Source organism: Eschrichtius robustus, chromosome 18 (genome assembly GCF_028021215.1).
Source record: "Eschrichtius robustus isolate mEscRob2 chromosome 18, mEscRob2.pri, whole genome shotgun sequence".
In the NCBI taxonomy this organism is placed as follows: domain Eukaryota; kingdom Metazoa; phylum Chordata; class Mammalia; order Artiodactyla; family Eschrichtiidae; genus Eschrichtius; species Eschrichtius robustus.
In genome coordinates this window covers 26,673,746-26,691,639 of record NC_090841.1, presented here as the reverse complement: position 1 = coordinate 26,691,639, position 17,894 = coordinate 26,673,746, and the positions used below count along the sequence as shown (strand labels likewise).

At 42.2% G+C, this 17,894-nt stretch overlaps 1 protein-coding gene across 1 annotated transcript; it reads right to left on the bottom strand.

Annotated features, from left to right (window-relative positions):
* Window positions 1-438: 438 nt before the first annotated feature.
* On the bottom strand, window positions 439-15,864 carry OLFM4 (olfactomedin 4). The gene is made up of 4 exons (XM_068526971.1): window positions 15,724-15,864; window positions 9,689-9,901; window positions 7,694-7,853; window positions 439-1,241 (listed from the first exon to the last, which is right to left on the bottom strand). Exons 2-4 carry the CDS (start codon window positions 9,827-9,829, stop codon window positions 439-441), a joined length of 1,104 nt encoding a protein of 367 aa, XP_068383072.1. The 5' UTR covers window positions 9,830-9,901; window positions 15,724-15,864.
* Window positions 15,865-17,894: the final 2,030 nt, after the last annotated feature.

Here is a 17,894-nt window from a genome sequence, read left to right as displayed (position 1 = left end):
TGGAAGAATTAACCAAGCTACATGGAGGGGAACTGGTCCTTGAGCCCTCTCTTTTGTACAAAGAATCCCCAAAGCCATACAGAGTTCTCTTTAAGTTCCTTAATTTCCAGATGTCACCTCACCGAAGGCTTCCTTAGAACCATGATGCCCCGAGACCTCTGACAACCCACCCACCCTGAAATGACCTTATTTCAGTTGAGAAATGCATCCCAGGAAGCAGGTGGTTTCCAAGTGAACTCATCCAATCAGGGCAATGTCCTAAGTCTCTAGTGTGGTAGAACTCTGCTCCCAAACATTACAACTAAGCAGATACACTTTTGAATCCTGAGCCCCGCCCCCCCTTCCCATCCCTCACTCCCCCACGGATACCTAAATAAGTGGAGAAGACCATTTTTGTCAACAAAAATTTTATTTCTCTCTACCCTAATACATAAAAGTTTACTGGGGTATCTGTTGGAAGACAAGATCATAATTCAGAAGGTAACCATCATTATAGACAAAAAGTTTCTGCTCGAAAGGATGATAGTTAATACTCTGTAGGTTTTCCTGCATCTTCTGCATTACAATGTTAAGTTTACCCTCTTTCCCTGTGTTTGTGTCATAGTAGTAGAAAATCTCTTCTGTTCTGGTGTTCAGAGTACGGGTGGCATACAGAACCCCACACACCATGAATGTGTTAGTAACAGATGGTTTATACTGCTTGGTATGCCAAGTGTTTAGCACCTCAAGTGTGGTGTCGTTGAGTTTGCTAATCACCATGTTACCAGTGCTGGCTTCAGTTGCATAAGTCACCCACAATCCATTCTCATCCACAGCCAAGTCGATATCTTGCCAACCAACATTAGCATAAGAAAAACGGTTATCATAGGCAGCATCAGGGAGAGTTTGAGTCAAAGTAACTCTGTTGGTGGTCAGGTTAATTTTGGCAATGTTCCGGGAGCTGTACCAGTTGACATACATGTTATTCTTATAAACTACTGTACCACCACCTTGGCCATAGGCAATCCAGTTCTCTCGGGCATGTGTGTACAACAGCAAATCATCCAGTGTATTGTAGAGTCTGTAATATTCCAAATATCTCCCATCAGTATTCAAAGGTGCCACCCAGTACAGCCCTTTGCCTGGATGCTGAGGAGAGTAATCCCGACCCCAGGCGCCAGACTTATAGGAAAACCCTCTCCAGTTGAGCTGAATCATAACCGGTCTGCTGATGTTCACCACACCGCCGTGAGCACAGCTCCCTAGAGGAACAAGCAAATAAAAGGGCGTTCTTAGCGAAAATGAATGACAAGATACAAACAGTTTAATATCCTAAGAACCAAAGGAATCCATAAACATTTTTTCTTGTCAACGTTCAATGACAACCGTGGTCCTGATGGAGAAGAGGCAAAACCTACTCTTGGTTTCAGTCTCAGTGCAAACCTGCTGTCAGTTCTAGAGAGCACTACCTTCTATTCACATGGATGAGCTTTCAATCTGGAAAATGGGGATAATGAAACTCCCAAGAGCCATATTAAAAAGCATTGAGGGCCCAGAAAGAGGAAAGGAGGACTTGGTGAATTTAATATATTTTCTTCTATGAGAAAGCGTTTTGTCAATATTATTTTATTTCCTTTTTCTTATAGAGAGATCAAGAAAGTAAGATCACATGAGAATGCTACCCTATTTTCGTAAAGCCAGAAGTTGCTATTCACCAGGGTCAGGGAGAACTGGGATGAAGGAGAAGTCTGTCCTAGCCAAGTCTTTCTTCCCTTCACCCTCTGCTCTTCCCTGGGACCCCAAGGGCATATCCACACCAGGTACCAATGATGCCCCAAGCTACTCTCAAAAGAGGAAGTTTTTACTATGGCATTTTAAAAGATACAGAAAGATGGTCCCCTAATGGACCTCTAAGAGGTCCTCTAATGGTGGGATTTCAGCCTTGAGAAGCCATGGAAGTTATTACAGGGCAACATTGCCTGCTCTGTGCCCAAAGCATAGCCGATCACATAGATCACTTGGTGACCCATCTCACTGCACAGTTACAAGGTGGGCCTTGCTGTTCATAAGCCATAGTCTACTGTGCCACAGAATGACAGGCAAGCACTTCATCGTTCCCAATCTGTTGCTGTCATTGTCACAATGTGTACAATCAAGTGGGACCAGACTCACCGGTCCTTGAATCTACATTCCCTGTAACACTTGGGCGCATGACTCAGTCTGGGCGATTTGGCCCTTTGCAGAGCCCTCCCTCTGAAATGCCTGCCAACCCAGACCGTTTATGAGTTATAAAAAATAAAATAAAATTCCTCCAGTATTTTTACAATAGCTATCTAAAGATTTGAACACACATTTTCTGGAATCTTAACAAATACCCTTAAAAAACTGGTCATAAATTTTATTGGAATTACAGAGAAAAGTCAACTTCAGATACATTTGAGATCATTTTCCCTCATCCTTTAAATGCTTGGAGGGAATCAGGGAGCCATGGAGAGTGTGTGAGGTGGGCTTGGGCCAGAAGCAGAGCTCCAAAGAATTGCCCGAGATTAACATTGTGGGGAGCAAGGGGGTGCAAAGCGTTTGACTCTGAGTCCCTGCCTCTGACACATACGGAAAGACCCATTCCTTTCCTTGCTAAATGCCTCCTCTTTCTCCCCTCCTCATTCAAGGACTGTTCAGAGATGAAACCATTACTAGAAATCCTGCTTTTATTTTTCCAATCTGTTGGGGCTTTTTGGTCCTGGAATTAAATACGTGCTCCTTAAATGCTCTCATAAATCCGCAGTTGGTGGGAAAGCCAGACAGCCATACAACAGGTAGAGAAATGAAACCACTCTGTACCCAACCTCAAATAATTTTGCATATCATTAAGCAGAACACAGTCGCGGGTTTATTTTAATAATGCATGCACCATTTCATAAATAAAAAAGCAACGTGTGTTCAGCCAAGAGACTGCTCTCCACTAAAGAAATAATAAATAAAATTATAAATTATTATTTCCTCTTCTAAAAGTGATCTCTCAGATGAATGCTTGTTTGCTTTTGTTTACGAAACAATGCATGAATTATTAAAATAAAGTTAGCGGTGTGTTCAGTTTAATGATAACAAAAACTGTTTGAGTTTCCATATGTTACAAACTGGATTTTCTAGTTAAAATACCTTCCCGAGAACTTATTTATTCAACTACATTTCACTCTGAGGAAATGAAAGAAAAAGTCACTTTTTCCTTGCAGCTTAGAAGACTTAGGCATTATTTGCTTAATTGAATCTTGCCCTCCTTGAAAGGAAAGATTCCAAACCAACAGCAACAAATTATTTAAGGAAAACTTACGATGCATATAACACATTCAAGCATTTTATCATGAGATTAAAGAAAATAAACTATTCTGTCCTAGATGTGGAAATCCTCAGACATGAAGGAACCAAAATAAACTTCTCTTAAAAATCACTACTACTACTACTACTGTCTCATCATTTCACAAGTTGACCAGGTGATTAAAATTGTAGCTGGTATAAATATTAAAACTGCATGTCATTTAAATCTCTTTTCCTCACCCCACGACAATTCTAAACATCTCCTGTCCTTTTTGTCATCCTCTCTTTATCCTCTATCTCCTTTAGACCATTTTTAGAGCCCTGGCTGTCATCAAAGGAAGTGGAAATAAGAAGAAAACTAAGTATTCTTGTCCATGCTACAGATGTGGCTACAGCAGTGACAAACGGCTGACAAGGCTATGGCGGGTTTCCTCGACTCCTGGCGACAAACCGTCTTAGAAATAGGAGTGAAACTGACAGCCGACCCAGTGCCCACTGCTCATCCAGCCCAAGCAGAGACCCCATCCGCCCACCCCTTCTAAACCAAGCTTCTCCCCGCCCTTTCTAATCTTGTACCCCTTCCCAGCCTGCATTTCAAGGTCTTAGAGATACTCCATTCCTTTCTTTCTTTATGCCAACTTTATCCTACCACTGGAACAACAACCCACTGTCCAACCCTGACCCGAGAATTATGAAAAACCAACGAATCCTTTTGCATTTCCTGATGGAAGAGAACACACCATAGAACTGAGAGCGAAGGTACCCTTTCAGCTACTCCGCAAGCAAAAAAGCCAAGCTAATTTGGTGTTAATCAGGTTGGTGAGTTATTGCAACTTCCTTGTCACTCTAGGAATCACAGGTGCACCTCTCTCTCCATTAGAGCATCTGTGGAGGGCAGCCTGGTACAGTGAAAACATTGCCAGATTCCAATTCAAATCCTGACTCCAGCACTTAGGAGCTGCGTATCCTTGAGCAAGTTACCTAACTTTCTGAGCCTCAGTGTCCTTACGTTAAAGGAAAAATAATGATACCTACTCTGCAGAATTGTGAGGAAGAGTAGACAGAAGACATATACATTAGACTCAATAAATGATAACGATCAGCATTATAATCACATCCATGTTACAAATGAAGGTTTACACGACTGTTTCCCCTCCAAGATAGTGGTTTCTGCAGGTTTCTGTACCTACCCTGATAATCCGAGTGCCCAGAACAGGACCAGCCACCCAGTGGCACCAAATTATGTTTGTGGAAATAAAAACTGATTAAATCCCCCAAACTCACCTTACCCTTATTTATAAAACTCTAGCTCTTTACCCTGGTACATAACTGAAAGTTTCCAAGAGCCTGGTATTCACTCCACTGAACATAATGCAAGGAACCCTCTACACCCGATAGCCTTGGTTGGCAATCTCTTCTTTGTCATGCAATTTATTAGATATGGCCATGGTATTCTGAAAATATCCTGGGAGGCCACATGGTGAGACTTTAAAATACTCTAACTTGGCTTTTTTAAAGTCTCATGGCTAGTAGCACTTTTTTTTTTAAAGCTAAAGATTATATACCAGCAGAGGAAATTTAATCTTGGATCCATCAATGCCCTCTCTCACCTGGGCAAGTGAACTTTGTCTGAGCAAAGACAATAATACAATTAAAATGGTTATAATCATAAAATGATTAAGATGAAATTGACAAAATGGATATATGTTACCTAACACCCTGTTCCTCCCTAGGCTTGGAATTTTGGCTGGTCACCCTACATCTTTCGTGGACCATTTACTGTGCACCTACTATGTGCCAACACAGATCCTTGCATCTTTGAGCACAACAGTGATGACCCCTGGGCATTCACATCCCATTTTCCTATCTGCAGTCCTTTAGGTTCAGGGGGAGAACAGAGAGAAACTGAAGTCAGTTGTTTTCAGGAAAAACAGTTAATGAGCACACAAGGCCAATTATTTTAGATTAGAAAGTTCTATGAAATGAAGCAGAAAAGGATGCCATTTGCAGCATAAGCCATCTATAAAGCAGGTTTTATCGAACCCTAATGCCATGTACTGGCTCTCAGATCAAGCTGACCGCTGGGGTAGCGAACTGCAGCTGCCCAGAGGGCCCAAGAGAGCACAGAATTACTTTATAGCTGAAACTTGCATAGAGTGTTTTTTGTTCCGCGCAACTCTGCAGTGAAAAAAAGCAGACAGGCCAGATTTTAAAGTCCCATAATAGTGCGAAACTTTAATTAAAGTCTCCACAGGCTCACAACTTTGTGGTGCCTGGGGATTTTCCGATTCTGCATTATCAACCAATCCAAACAGAAAGAGAGCAAGTGAAAGAAATTGATTTCAAAACATGACAAAAAGTCAGTTTAATATAAACACCATAAATATAATATGAACAGAGCTGGAGGAGGGCCAAGTGGCTTGGCAGGGATCCAGCTACAGCCAAGGTTGTGGGAAAGTGAGAGGAAATCTGCGTCCAATTTGTTTAAACAACACAGCTGGGCTGGGCTGGCTCACAAAAGTCTAAGTGTGAGGACCTGGGGGAAAGTTCTAGAAAAAAAAAAAGCTAACAAAAATAAGAAAACAGACTCACTGTTTTCTTCCTTAGATACTAAGCCATGTACTTTCTCCCCCACCACCGGCCCTGAGTTACTGAAGTCTAACCCTCGAGGTCCTGAGATGACAGCGAGCAAGGGGCCTTGCACTTCGGCCTCAGCTCTGTCACCGGCTGCCTGTGTGGCCTCAGGAAAAGCAGTATCCTCACCACTAAGTCCCCTCCTCTGAGACATGACAGCCCTGAATGTTCTTTCCTGCTCTAAAATGTCCTCATTCCAAGGGATGCATAGAAAACTGTGGCAGAAAAAAGCTATTTCATGAGGACAATTTGCTGAGGTTTAAAAAAGAGAGAGAAAGAAAAAAGGATGGGAGGGATGGAGGAAGGAAAGAAAGACTTGCTCAGGTAGTATCAGGAGTGGTCGCTGCTTGATTCCTGCCCTCAGGGAGCCCTCCATGGCCCCGCAGAATGAGCTCTCATTTCCAATGACGACGTTGACACCATTGATCCCAGACCACATTTAGCCAGGTTTGTTACAGAGGACAGAGCATGGCCTTTGTCCCAAACCTCTGCATGTCATACTGTGACAGATTCCCAACTGCAGAGGGAGGGAAGGTAGGGCTCTGAACAACACCAAGAGGCTTATAACTGTGGCAGTACTTAATTAAAGCCTTAAAGAAACCAGCGACACTGACAAGGATCCAGAAACGCATGGCCCAAAAGGAAGCAGGTTGTGACAATAGGAATGAATGAAAATAACAAGAGCTGTATGATTTGATGAACAGATACTGTCCCCGTTCAGGCTGAGATGCTCAGGATGTGCAAAGAGAGCTTCCCTATGACCCTGGCTCCAGGGCTGGACCCTGCGGCTTTAGTTCTCCTGGAGGGATGTGCCGGAATGCACACGGATCTAGCACTGCTTTTGTTTGCAGCAAGGTGTTCACTTCAATTATCCTCGTTAACAACAATAACAATCACCAGTGTATAAATGCCAATCACAGAGCTCTGAGTTTCCCAAGACTTGTTTTGTGAATCCTCACAGTGACGCTGCAAGGTAGGTATTACTGTTCTCCCATTTTACCAAGGAGGAGATTAAGAATCTTTCTACTGTGGCTACAGAGCTGGAAAGTTCAGGCCTTTGGGGTCACAATGCCATGCCCCTGACCCCTACACTCCACCGGCCCATTCAAGGAGGTACTTATGGGCACCCACCTCTATGCTACACTTAACCCCCTCCAAGGATGGTTCCTTAGAGAGGGCCATGCCATCTTTGCCCTCCAAGAATTCACAGTCCAGGAGGGACGGCAGGACACACCTTCACGTACTGGACACGTGGAGCCATCCGTTAAATCCTCAGTGGATCCTGGGATGCACTCCACAGCACGTGCATTTAAGGAAAGCAGGAAGGAGAAATAAAGAGGTGGAAGGAAGGAAGGAGGGATGGAGGATTCAAGGCGTAACCCAGCTCATCACATAAATGAGCCAATCAGCCCTTACAATCCCCAGGACAGCCCGGGGGGGGATGCCACGCAGATTGCAGGGGCTTTCACCCGGCCCTTGATAACCAGACAATCACCGTAGAGACATTTCTTCTGTTAGTAAATGCAAAGAGGTTATGCGTAACTTATTTAATTTTGTCTTAAATCAACTCATCGTCTGTGCTTTTCCTCTGTGAGCCCCAGGACACAACAGTATGTAGAGCTCTGGTAGGTGAGATTAAAAAGCAGGGAAGAGTAAACTCAGAGCTACAAAAATCCCATCCTTCCTTCACCTCCACAATCCCAGAGCCCTTCCCCACCCAACCCTTAGCTCCTAATGGGGCCTGGTAAAAATGGGACCCCCTTACCTGGTGCAGGGGGAGGGGGTACGGCAGGAAGGTTTTCGACTTTAGAGTCCTCACATTCCTTGAGTTTCTCCTTCAGAGCCAGGATTTGTCGGCGAATGGCAAGGACATTGTTTTTGTCTAGCGTCTCAAGCTTCTCCACCAGGACAGTCATATTCCTTATCTAAGGAAATCAAAATTCAGAGTGACTTTATATTATTGTGCAATTTCCTTCATAAACGTTCCAGGGCTGAATATGTCACTTAGGGAAACATTGCCAGAGAATACACCTGAGATTCTTCTGACTGGTTTCATTTGGAAGAATACATTTCATGGTTTAGCGTGAATGCCTGTCAGATTGCAGGCCGATGTGTGTGACAAGAAGAAAATGGCAAAGATTTTAACAGCTTTAATAACAGAGAACAGGCTCTGTCTAAGTATCCACAAGTGTCCATTAAAGTTCATCTCTAATAACCTTCCCCTATAAACTCGTGTTTACTCATGTCGTACTATAATTAAGTTTCTAATGAATGGTGAGGGCCAGAGAAAACCTAAATTCTAAAATACAGAACTGGAATTCTCAATGATAGCCCATGTCATGACTGTGCTAGTAAATTCTTGTTGATATAAATTACTCAAGCAAAAAATCTACAAACAATAAATGCTGGTGAGGGTGTGGAGAAAAGGGAACCCTCTTGCACTGTTGGTGGGAATGTAAATTGATACAGCCACTATGGAGAACAGTATGGAGGTTCCTTAAAAACTAAAAATAGAACTACCCACTACGACCCAGCAATCCAACTACTGGGGATATACCCTGAGAAAACCATAATTCAAAAAAGAGTCATGTACCACAATGTTCATTGCAGCTCTATTTACAATAGCCAGGTCATGGAAGCAACCTAGTGTCCATCGACAGATGAATGGATAAAGAAGATGTGGCACATATATACAATGGAATATTACTCAGCCATAAAAAGAAATGAAACTGAGTTATTTGTAGTGAGGTGGATGGACCTAGAGTCTGTCATACAGAGTGAAGTAAGTCAGAAAGAGAACAACAAATACCGTATGCTAATACATATATATGGAATCTTAAAAAAAAAAAAAAAAAAAAGGTTCTGAAGAACCTAGGGGCAGGACAGGAATAAAGACACAGCTGTAGAGAATGGACTTGAGGACAAGGGGAGGGGGAAGGGTAAGCTGGGACGAAGTGAGAGAGTGGCATGGACATATATACACTACCAAATGTAATTTAGATAGTTAGTGGGAAGCAGCTGCATAGCACAGGGAGATCAGCTCGGTGCTTTGTGACCACCTAGAGGGGTGGGATAGGGAGGATGGGAGGGAGACACAAGAGGGAAGAGATATGGGGCTATATGTATATGTATAGCTGATTCACTTTGTTATAAGGCAGAAAGTAACACACCATTGTAAAGCAATTACACTCCAATAAAGATGTTAAAAAAAATAAAAAATAAATTACCCAAGCATAACATTAATGGGATAGTCTTTACCCACAGAGCTTAAAAGGCTTCACGAAAACATCCTCACAAGAAACTCCTTTAAAGAGGCTTGTGGAGTATGTGGAGAAGCATTCCAAGAGGGATCCGGACTATGTGATCATTCAAAAGGAGAAACAGACCTAGCAAATCCAAAATTGTGGTCTTCTAGTCCCGTGAGGAGAAATCCAGAACAGAGAAGACCCCTTGATCTAGCTTGGCCATGGAGTTGTTCACACTTATGTCATCTCTTTTCTAGAGACACTGAAAGGCCATTTGGTTCTGGGGCAGGACTCTGACCGTTAGACAACACCTACTCCTCAATCAGCATGTTCCCAATGTGTGTAATTTACTGTTCAAAGCCAGGCGTCCATCTAAAACAGAACACGGGCCTTGCCAGGCGGTCATGAGAGAGTACAGAATTAGACGTCGGAAGAGGGACTCCGATCCTGGTCCTAGCACTTGCTCACTGAAGAGACTTTATTATTAATGCGCAAGAAGTGATTTCATTCCTTACCTCCACTTCCAGCTGGTCAACGATCACTGAGCTTCCAACAAAACCGACCTTCAGCTGTTTGATCAGTTTCTCCATCTCCTTCACTTCTATCTTGATCAGCTCAAAGTCCAGTTCAGTGTAAGAAATGGTATCTTTTTCCATGATCTCTATTCGGACGGTTAGGTTTGAGAGCTTCTTTTCATACACGCTGATTAACTGCACATACTCCTTCACCTGGAGGGGAATCAAACAGCTCAAGTCAGTTTTCAGAGTGATGTCATACAGCGTTCCTCCACTAACCAAGTCCTCGGGGACTATTTGATTGCCTTCAATCTTTTTTAAGTAAAGAAATGGATCAAAAATATATTTACCTAAATATTTTTTTAAATCTATCCAAATACAAAGAATTTATTATTACAGTGGGGGAGAGGGTGGATTTTGCACTTGCCTAGACTAAAAATAATTGTGCTTCAGGATCATCATTCGCAAGTATATTTTAATCTCCCTTTTAATGTTTGAAGATATTAGCTCATCAAACTAAACTCTTTTGAATCAGTCTTTTGCCCGCCCTCCTCTGCTTAGTACACATGCTCTAAATCAGGGTTTCCCAACCTCAGCACTATTAACATTTGGGAATAGGTTGTTCTTTCTTGTGGGGGGCTTTTTTGTGTATTATAGGATGTTTAGCAGCATCCCTGGCCTCTAGATGCCAATAGCACCTACCCACCCCCCAGCTGTGACAACCAAAAATGTCCCAGACATTGCTAAATATCCCCCAGGGGCAAAATCACCACCACCACCCCCTTCCCTCCATTTAGAAACACCGCTCTAAATCTAAGTATTTTCTAGGAGAGGGAGAAATGCTCTGAGAAGAATTTCTTCTCTGATCACCAAATGCAATGAGTTTTGAGCCCCTCTGCCTTCTACAGAGTGGCATAAAGACTCAACTTACAAATTATGGTTTTCTCCAGATATATGCCCAGGAATGGGATTGCTGGATCATATGGTAGCTCTATTTTTAGTTTTTAAAGAAACCTCCATACTGTTCTCCATAGTGTCTGTACCAATTTACATTCCCACCAACAGTGCAAGAGGGTTCCCTTTTCTCCACACCCTCTCCAGCATTTAGTATTTGTAGACTTTTTGATGATGGTCATTCTGACCGGTGTGAGGTATTGTAGTTTTGATTTGCATTTCACTAATAATTAACAATGTTGAGCATCTTTTCATGTGCCTTTTGGCCATCTGACGTCTTCTCTGGTGAAATGTCTATTTAGTAACTAACAAGAACCTACTGTATAGCACAGGGAACTATACTCAATATTTTGAAATAACCTATAAGGGAAAAGAATCTTAAAAAAATACATATATATATATGTGTATAACTGAATCACTTTGCTGTACACCTGAAACTAACACAACATTGTAAATCAACTATACTTCAATTTAAAAAAAAGATCCAACTTTCTCCACAATATGTGAGGGTATGTGCAACTGTAAAGTACACATTTCATTAAGTGTACCCACATATTTATTCCAAGTTTATTCCAAGAACTGATTATTGCAATCAGACCTTTAAATTACACATTTGTTGCATATTTTTGAATGTCTGATCATTAAGTTAAAATACTTGCAAAAATTCCCATGGTGGTTTAGTGTATAATTGGAATCTCCAAATGGATATTTCAATAAACACAGTTGGTGGCTCTTTCCGTATCTGATCTCTGGGAGAAATGTCATGGCTTTTTTTAAGGACCTGCTCATTAAAAGTTGCCGGTTTTATATTCTTTTTAAAAATTTGAAGAGAAGTAATACACTTCCCCCAAACTTCACTAATGTCAAGAAGCTAATCCACAGGGCCTGGATGAATTCAGAGCCAGATGTCAGCCTCTAATCTTCCTAATACCAAAAGCAGCCCTAACTTCTGTCATTTTAGCCCTTCCACTTAACCCCACTGTACAAATTAGACACATAGGCCATGAACATAAAGGGCTAGGGCTTCAGGCAAAGAGGATTTTAATGAAAGTTGAAAGCGCAGCCTTTGGCACTGCTAGTGTATCTCCTTCATCAACTGATGCTCATTGCCATTAGAGGATGCTGATAAGGCTGGTGACATTTTGGTGGATAAGGAGGTTAAATATATATATATATATATATATATATATATATATATATATATACCTAGCAAGTCCCACTCAAAAGTACAAACACATATATAAGGTAGCCAGGTTTCAACTTCTCCAAAAATCAGGCATAAAACCTTGGCTGTGAGAAAAATAATAATAATAATGAAGTGCCAACCCATGGCAGAAATGGAAGTTTGTGAAATGAATATTCTTGTTGGCATTTGGCCTTGCCAGCTCTTGGAACAAATGAAACACCCTCAGCTTTCCTGGAACATTTTGGTGGCATATCACAGCTGTTGTTCTATAAAAAATGAGTAGTTCAACTGTCATTTCTGCTAAATAAAATGTGGCTCTCCCGGATTCTCACTGCAAACCTCAGAGAACGTATGGTGGTGGGCCTGCCCTTGTTCTGCCCCAAAGTAAAGGGTCTCTACAGATCTGTTTGGGGAAAATCTTGAGGTTCCTTCAAGAACTGGACTTGACTGGAATGTCAAGAATAGCTCCGGGATGTTCAGGAAAATTGGAATCGTCCATGGAGTTACAGAAGGCAGGAGAGAATTTGAGAATGGGCCAGAAAGACGTCGTGGTGTGAATGTTACTAATTTAAATAGATTGTGAGTCTAAACTTTTCACGTGTACGGATCTCTAGTGTTGAGATGGAATGGACAATTCTGGAAACATCCCAACTCTCCCTGGGAGGTGCAGCCTCAGCAGAGGTGCCCGGTTTACCTGGGGATGTGTAGCAAGAATATGTGTCCAGCCCTACAGGGACACTTCCCTGGGTCAACATTTTTAATGTAAAGCTCCCCGTCACTACAAGTTTGAACTTTAGACGACTCATCTACACTTGCCCTCAAACCCTCAGCCCTTCATTCAGAGCTCCCATTCTTCTGTTTGTTATGCACGTATCATGTCATTGATGGGTTCTAAGCATCAAAATCTCTTTGGGGGGTTGTTGCTCTATACAGTCAATGTGGTCTTGTAATAGATAGGGATGCAGCCCCAGCTGGCTATTAAGCTAAAGAATTAGTTGGCTTGTGTTTCTGCCAGTTCCTCAAAACCTGTGATCATCACCATAGCTAGATTAATTGAAATAAATAAATGTACTTTACCACATACTGTCATTTTAATATATTTTTTAACAGCAAGATTAATTGAGCTTGAATTGGCCGTCAAGACATATGAAGCACTTTGCAGCTAGATCCACCTAAGCTCAAATCTGGCTTCAGTACTTCGTGGACAAATCACTTAATTTCTCTAAGCCTTCATTTCCTCCTATAAACTGGGGGTAACGGTATCAAGCTCACAAGATGATTGTAAACTCTAGAGATAATGTATATTAAGTGCCTGGTGTAATGGATGCCCTATAAATTACAGCAATTATTAGACAGTGATTTCAGGTTTTTTTCAATCTGACCTTTTAATTTATTATATTTCACTGCACAAAACGTCGCTCAATAGGTGTTGTTTGTTTATGGGTTGCCTAAATGTCTCCCAGGCTGCCTCAACCCTCTCATGCATGAGGAACTATTAGCAAAAGTGTCATATTTAAATAACTTGCCCCAAAGACCATAACCCTCTAGAGAAAAAAAAATTCTGAGCCGCCCTCTGTGTTGTCTCCTTTCTAAGTACAGTCACACAGGGACATCTCCTAATAACAGAAAAGTATAAAATGCTTTCAGCATCTTATGCAGAGGCCGTCCCTGTCTTCTCCGTGTCCTGACAGATAATGAATCAAAGTAAGACAGTCCAAATCCTTTTCTACTGGCCTGCCCAAATGGGCGTTCCCCCAGGCCTCTAGATAAACGGTGATTTCCAAGGCAACCTAGGGACAGCTATAATAATTCACCTGGAAACTCAAAAGCCCTCAGCTGAAGAGATACTTTTGGATGGAAGGCATTACTGACCTGGTGCATCTCTTCTTAGAGAATGATAACCGCATGGCAGAGAGGAAAGATAATGACTGGAAGAGAATGATTCCAAAGACCCAGATTCCTGACCTGGCTTAACCAGCCAAAAGACCTTTACATTTATGTCTCTTTACCCTTATAAACCTCAGTTTTTCCATCCCTACAATGGGGTAAAGAACACTGGTTTATGTGCCTTAAAGGGTTGCTTGAGAGTAGAACCGGAAGCATTTAGAAAAGCACAAAGGGAAGCTTTTACTGTTATTGTTGATATCCTCACCTGTCACACCCCGAATCCATTATGCAAATCTCAGTGGGCAGGTCAATTCCTTTCTTAGGCCTCAATCATGATTTTTTTTTAGAACCAGCTACTGACACTTTCAGAACTGGAAGTTTTTCCACCTAGTCCACACTTCTTCCCTGCCAATTATTAGTGAGGCGGATACCACCTGCCCCCCTTACAGGATTGGAATTAAATGTCCCAGACTCACAAACCTCTCCCTGGAGCAGCCTGGGGTTTCAAACTGCCCTTCATATCCCTGCCAGCCAAGAAGACATGCATATCAGTAGCTTCCACTATTTCAAAGCAAATGACTCTAACTGAAAAGATCTTTACCTAGGATTTTCCTCCACTTGTTATGTTTTTATGCAGAACTTCTTATCTGTACTTGATTATGCTGGAATAAGACTATGAATATTAATGAGTGGAATTTATAATTTAGTTCTGTGCCTTTTCTGCTGATTAATTCAAGGACATTTTATTTCTTGAGAAGCTAGGTTCCTGGAGTCGTCAAACACATTTTCCTGGACACTCATTTAAACTTAGAATATTTATCTACCAATTCAGGTTGAAAGCAGGGGCTCAGCCTCATCAGAACTTTTGTCTTAAAAGAGAGCTAGGCTCGATGTTGAGGTAGCTGAGCTGAAATTTCTTGGGAAAACTTATTTTGAATCTTGCAGGGAAGCCAGAGCTCCTTGTAAATTAATGGAATGGTATTAAATAATGCATAACGTGATGATAGCCTAGCTTGGACTTCACCTGTACAGAAGATGGAAGCGCTTTTGGTTGATTTTTAACTTGGCTAAAAAGGTTAAAGGGATCAAAACTGGAATGCCAAGTTCATTCCTCCAGCCAGCTCAGAGAAGGGCTAACCCCGTGAGATGACTTCCTCTGGCTGGAGAAAGCAGTAATCAGGGGGTCAAGTGGAGGTTTTTATCAAGGCTGAGCCACCTACTAGTCTCATTTCAAATTCCCAGGGAAGCCTTCGGTTTGGGGCTAATGCTGGATGCATCTGATGTAATGTCCCTGCTGAGACAATAGAGGCTAACCCCAAGAAAGAGAGAGAGGGAGAGAAGAAAGAGAGTGAATTGAGAAGAGAAAATAGGAGGAAGAGAGAGGAAAAGAGGGAGGAAGGAAGGAAGATGAGAGGGAGATTTGTGGGAGGGGAGGAGGAGAAGGAAGGGGAAAGACCAAAAGCAAGAGAAGACCAAAAAAAGTAAAAAACAAAAACAAAATAAGAAGGAAAAGGGAAAGAAAGGACTGAGGCAAGAGGAGAAATAGAAATGAAGGAAAGGAGGAATGGAATAGAATAGGCTGGAAAAAATGCAAGGGCAGGAAGATAGAACATAAAAAGGACAGAGGAGAGGAAAGAAAAGAAGGCAAAGCTGGAGGAATGACCAAGAAGAAGACCAAAAGGAAGAAGCCACAAAACCAAATACAGATTTCAGAGTTGAAATTTACAGGGAGAGCTCAGGCTTCTTTCCAGCTGCACGCACACCATGATACTGAAGAGAATTTATCCTGTGGCGTGACTCACCTCCATCCCATCTTCTTCCTGTGCTCTCACTCTTCCTGCTATAAAGAACTCCATAGGTTACTGTGAAATAAATGCTAAAGCTTCCATTAGATGCAAATGTGCTCTTTGATACAGTGAAGAAAGGCTGCTTATAAAGTCCTGAATAAAAAGTATTTTGTTTGTTCTTAAGATATTGTTGGAAGAGGAAAAAAGAATAAAATACTTACTATAGAAAGCTCTTTCTCGAACTTCTTGGTGACAGTTTGAGCTATGATTTCCAAGCGTTCCACTCTCTCCACAGGAAAGGTGGTGTCTGGCAGGATAACGGAGCACTGACAGGTCCCATGGTCATCCTTGGAGCCAGTGAAATTGGACAACGACTGTAAATAAAAATAAGTTCAACATCAGTAATAAGCCGGGAAATGAGCCTTTGGCAAGGGGAGTGACAGAAACTGGCTTGTCAAAAGAGTGCTCAGAGGCAAGCGAGTGGAGTTCAATACATAAATGAATGGAATCATAGAAACACCCCAAAGCTGCTGCCATGTCTCCCAAGTGTAGCTCAGTGTTCAGCCACCTCTCCACCTGTTAAGCAAACCATATCATTCTCCTTTCTGGAAGAGTCTTTAAGGAAACTACTACTGTCCCCATGTAAGGAAAAAGAAATAAAGAAGTGATGAGAGGACTTCCCTGGTGGCGCAGTGGTTAAGAATCCGCCTGCCAATGAAGGGGACACGGGTTCGAGCCCTGGTCCAGGAAGATCCCACATGCCGCGGAGCAACTAAGCCCGTGAGCCACAACTACTAAGCCTGTGCTCTGGAGCCCGCGAGCCACAACTACTGAAGCCCACACGCCGCAACTACTGAAGCCCACGTGCCTAGAGCCCGTGCTCCGCAACAAGAGAAGCCACCGCAGTGAGAAGCCCACGCACCACCACGAAGAGTAGCCCCCGCTCGCCACAACTAGAGAAAGCCCGCACTCAGCAACAAAGACCCAACGCAGCCAAAAAATATAAATAAATAAATAAATAAATTTATTAAAAAAAAAAGAAAAAGAAGACGCGATGAGAGTCCTAAGTTGGCAATTCTATCACTTACTGGACCTGAATTCTCTTTAAGTCTCTGTTTCCTCATCTGTCAAATAGAGATAACCTGCTTCACAGGGTTGTTCCCAAGAGGAACCAAGTAATGTAAACCAAGTCCCTGGGACATGGCAAGTGATCAGTAAATGTCACTCTCCTTTTCCTTCTACGCCCTCATTTTCTTTTCCACACTTCTACCCCAGCCCCAACCCAATGCCTTTCAGGAAAGTGAGGAAAACATCAAGGATGTGGGTTACAGTGAAGCTATGCAATGCAAATTCACATCCTCTCTTCACCTGGGAAAGTGTGTAATTAACATCCTTCAAAATGGCAACAAACCAGCCATTTGTTAAAAACTGAGCAATGTATGAGTTTGAAGATTTTGTGCAAATTCTTTTTAAGTTTTCCAGCTTATCACTTGCAGAAAAGTCATTTTAAAATATTTGATGTTTCTTTAATATATTCAGGCTCACACTTTGGTGCCACTGCATATTTTAAAATGACAGGTTTGAAAGATCCTGTTTTTCTTTTGTCCCCTTTGAACTTCCCCAAGGGGATCCCGGCACAATTAACTTTTTTTATTACTACAATTGCCTTACAGAGTAACTCTTGGCAGCCGACTGACTGTGCCTTTCAATGATCTTCTCTGACGGCCAGCCCAAAACTCACCTGTGGAACATCAGCCCGAAGGGTCTCTTTCTGAAACTACCAAGGGGAGAGCGATGGTTTTCAGAGTCTGAAGAAATGCAGGCTACACTTCTCAATATTTCAGTGATTTAATGTCTACCACCTTCCCTGATTCCTGAACAAGCTGCGGCCAGCCCAAAACTCACCTGTGGAACATCAGCCCGAAGGGTCTCTTTCTGAAACTACCAAGGGGAGAGCGATGGTTTTCAGAGTCTGAAGAAATGCAGGCTACACTTCTCAATATTTCAGTGATTTAATGTCTACCACCTTCCCTGATTCCTGAACAAGCTGGACGTGGATGCTTCTATAATCAAGATCTAGTCCATCAGTGACCTCTGAACCAATTAATTCAGGCTTTTGCAGCCAAATTGCTTGTTATTTTAACCTAATCTTCTATAAGATGAACAAATACATACATATATATATATATATATATATATTTGTACGCAAAACTCTCTGTGCCACGTTAATTCTTGACATTGGCCTCAACTTTCTTTGCCAATCACACCCCACACCTGCAAAAACTGGGGAGTAAGGAGGAGGGATGAGCAGGTTTATGCTGAACACTGGGGTTGGGAGGAGAGTAAGGGAAGGGCCTTTGCCAGGGACAAATAAAGACTAGACAAGCCACAC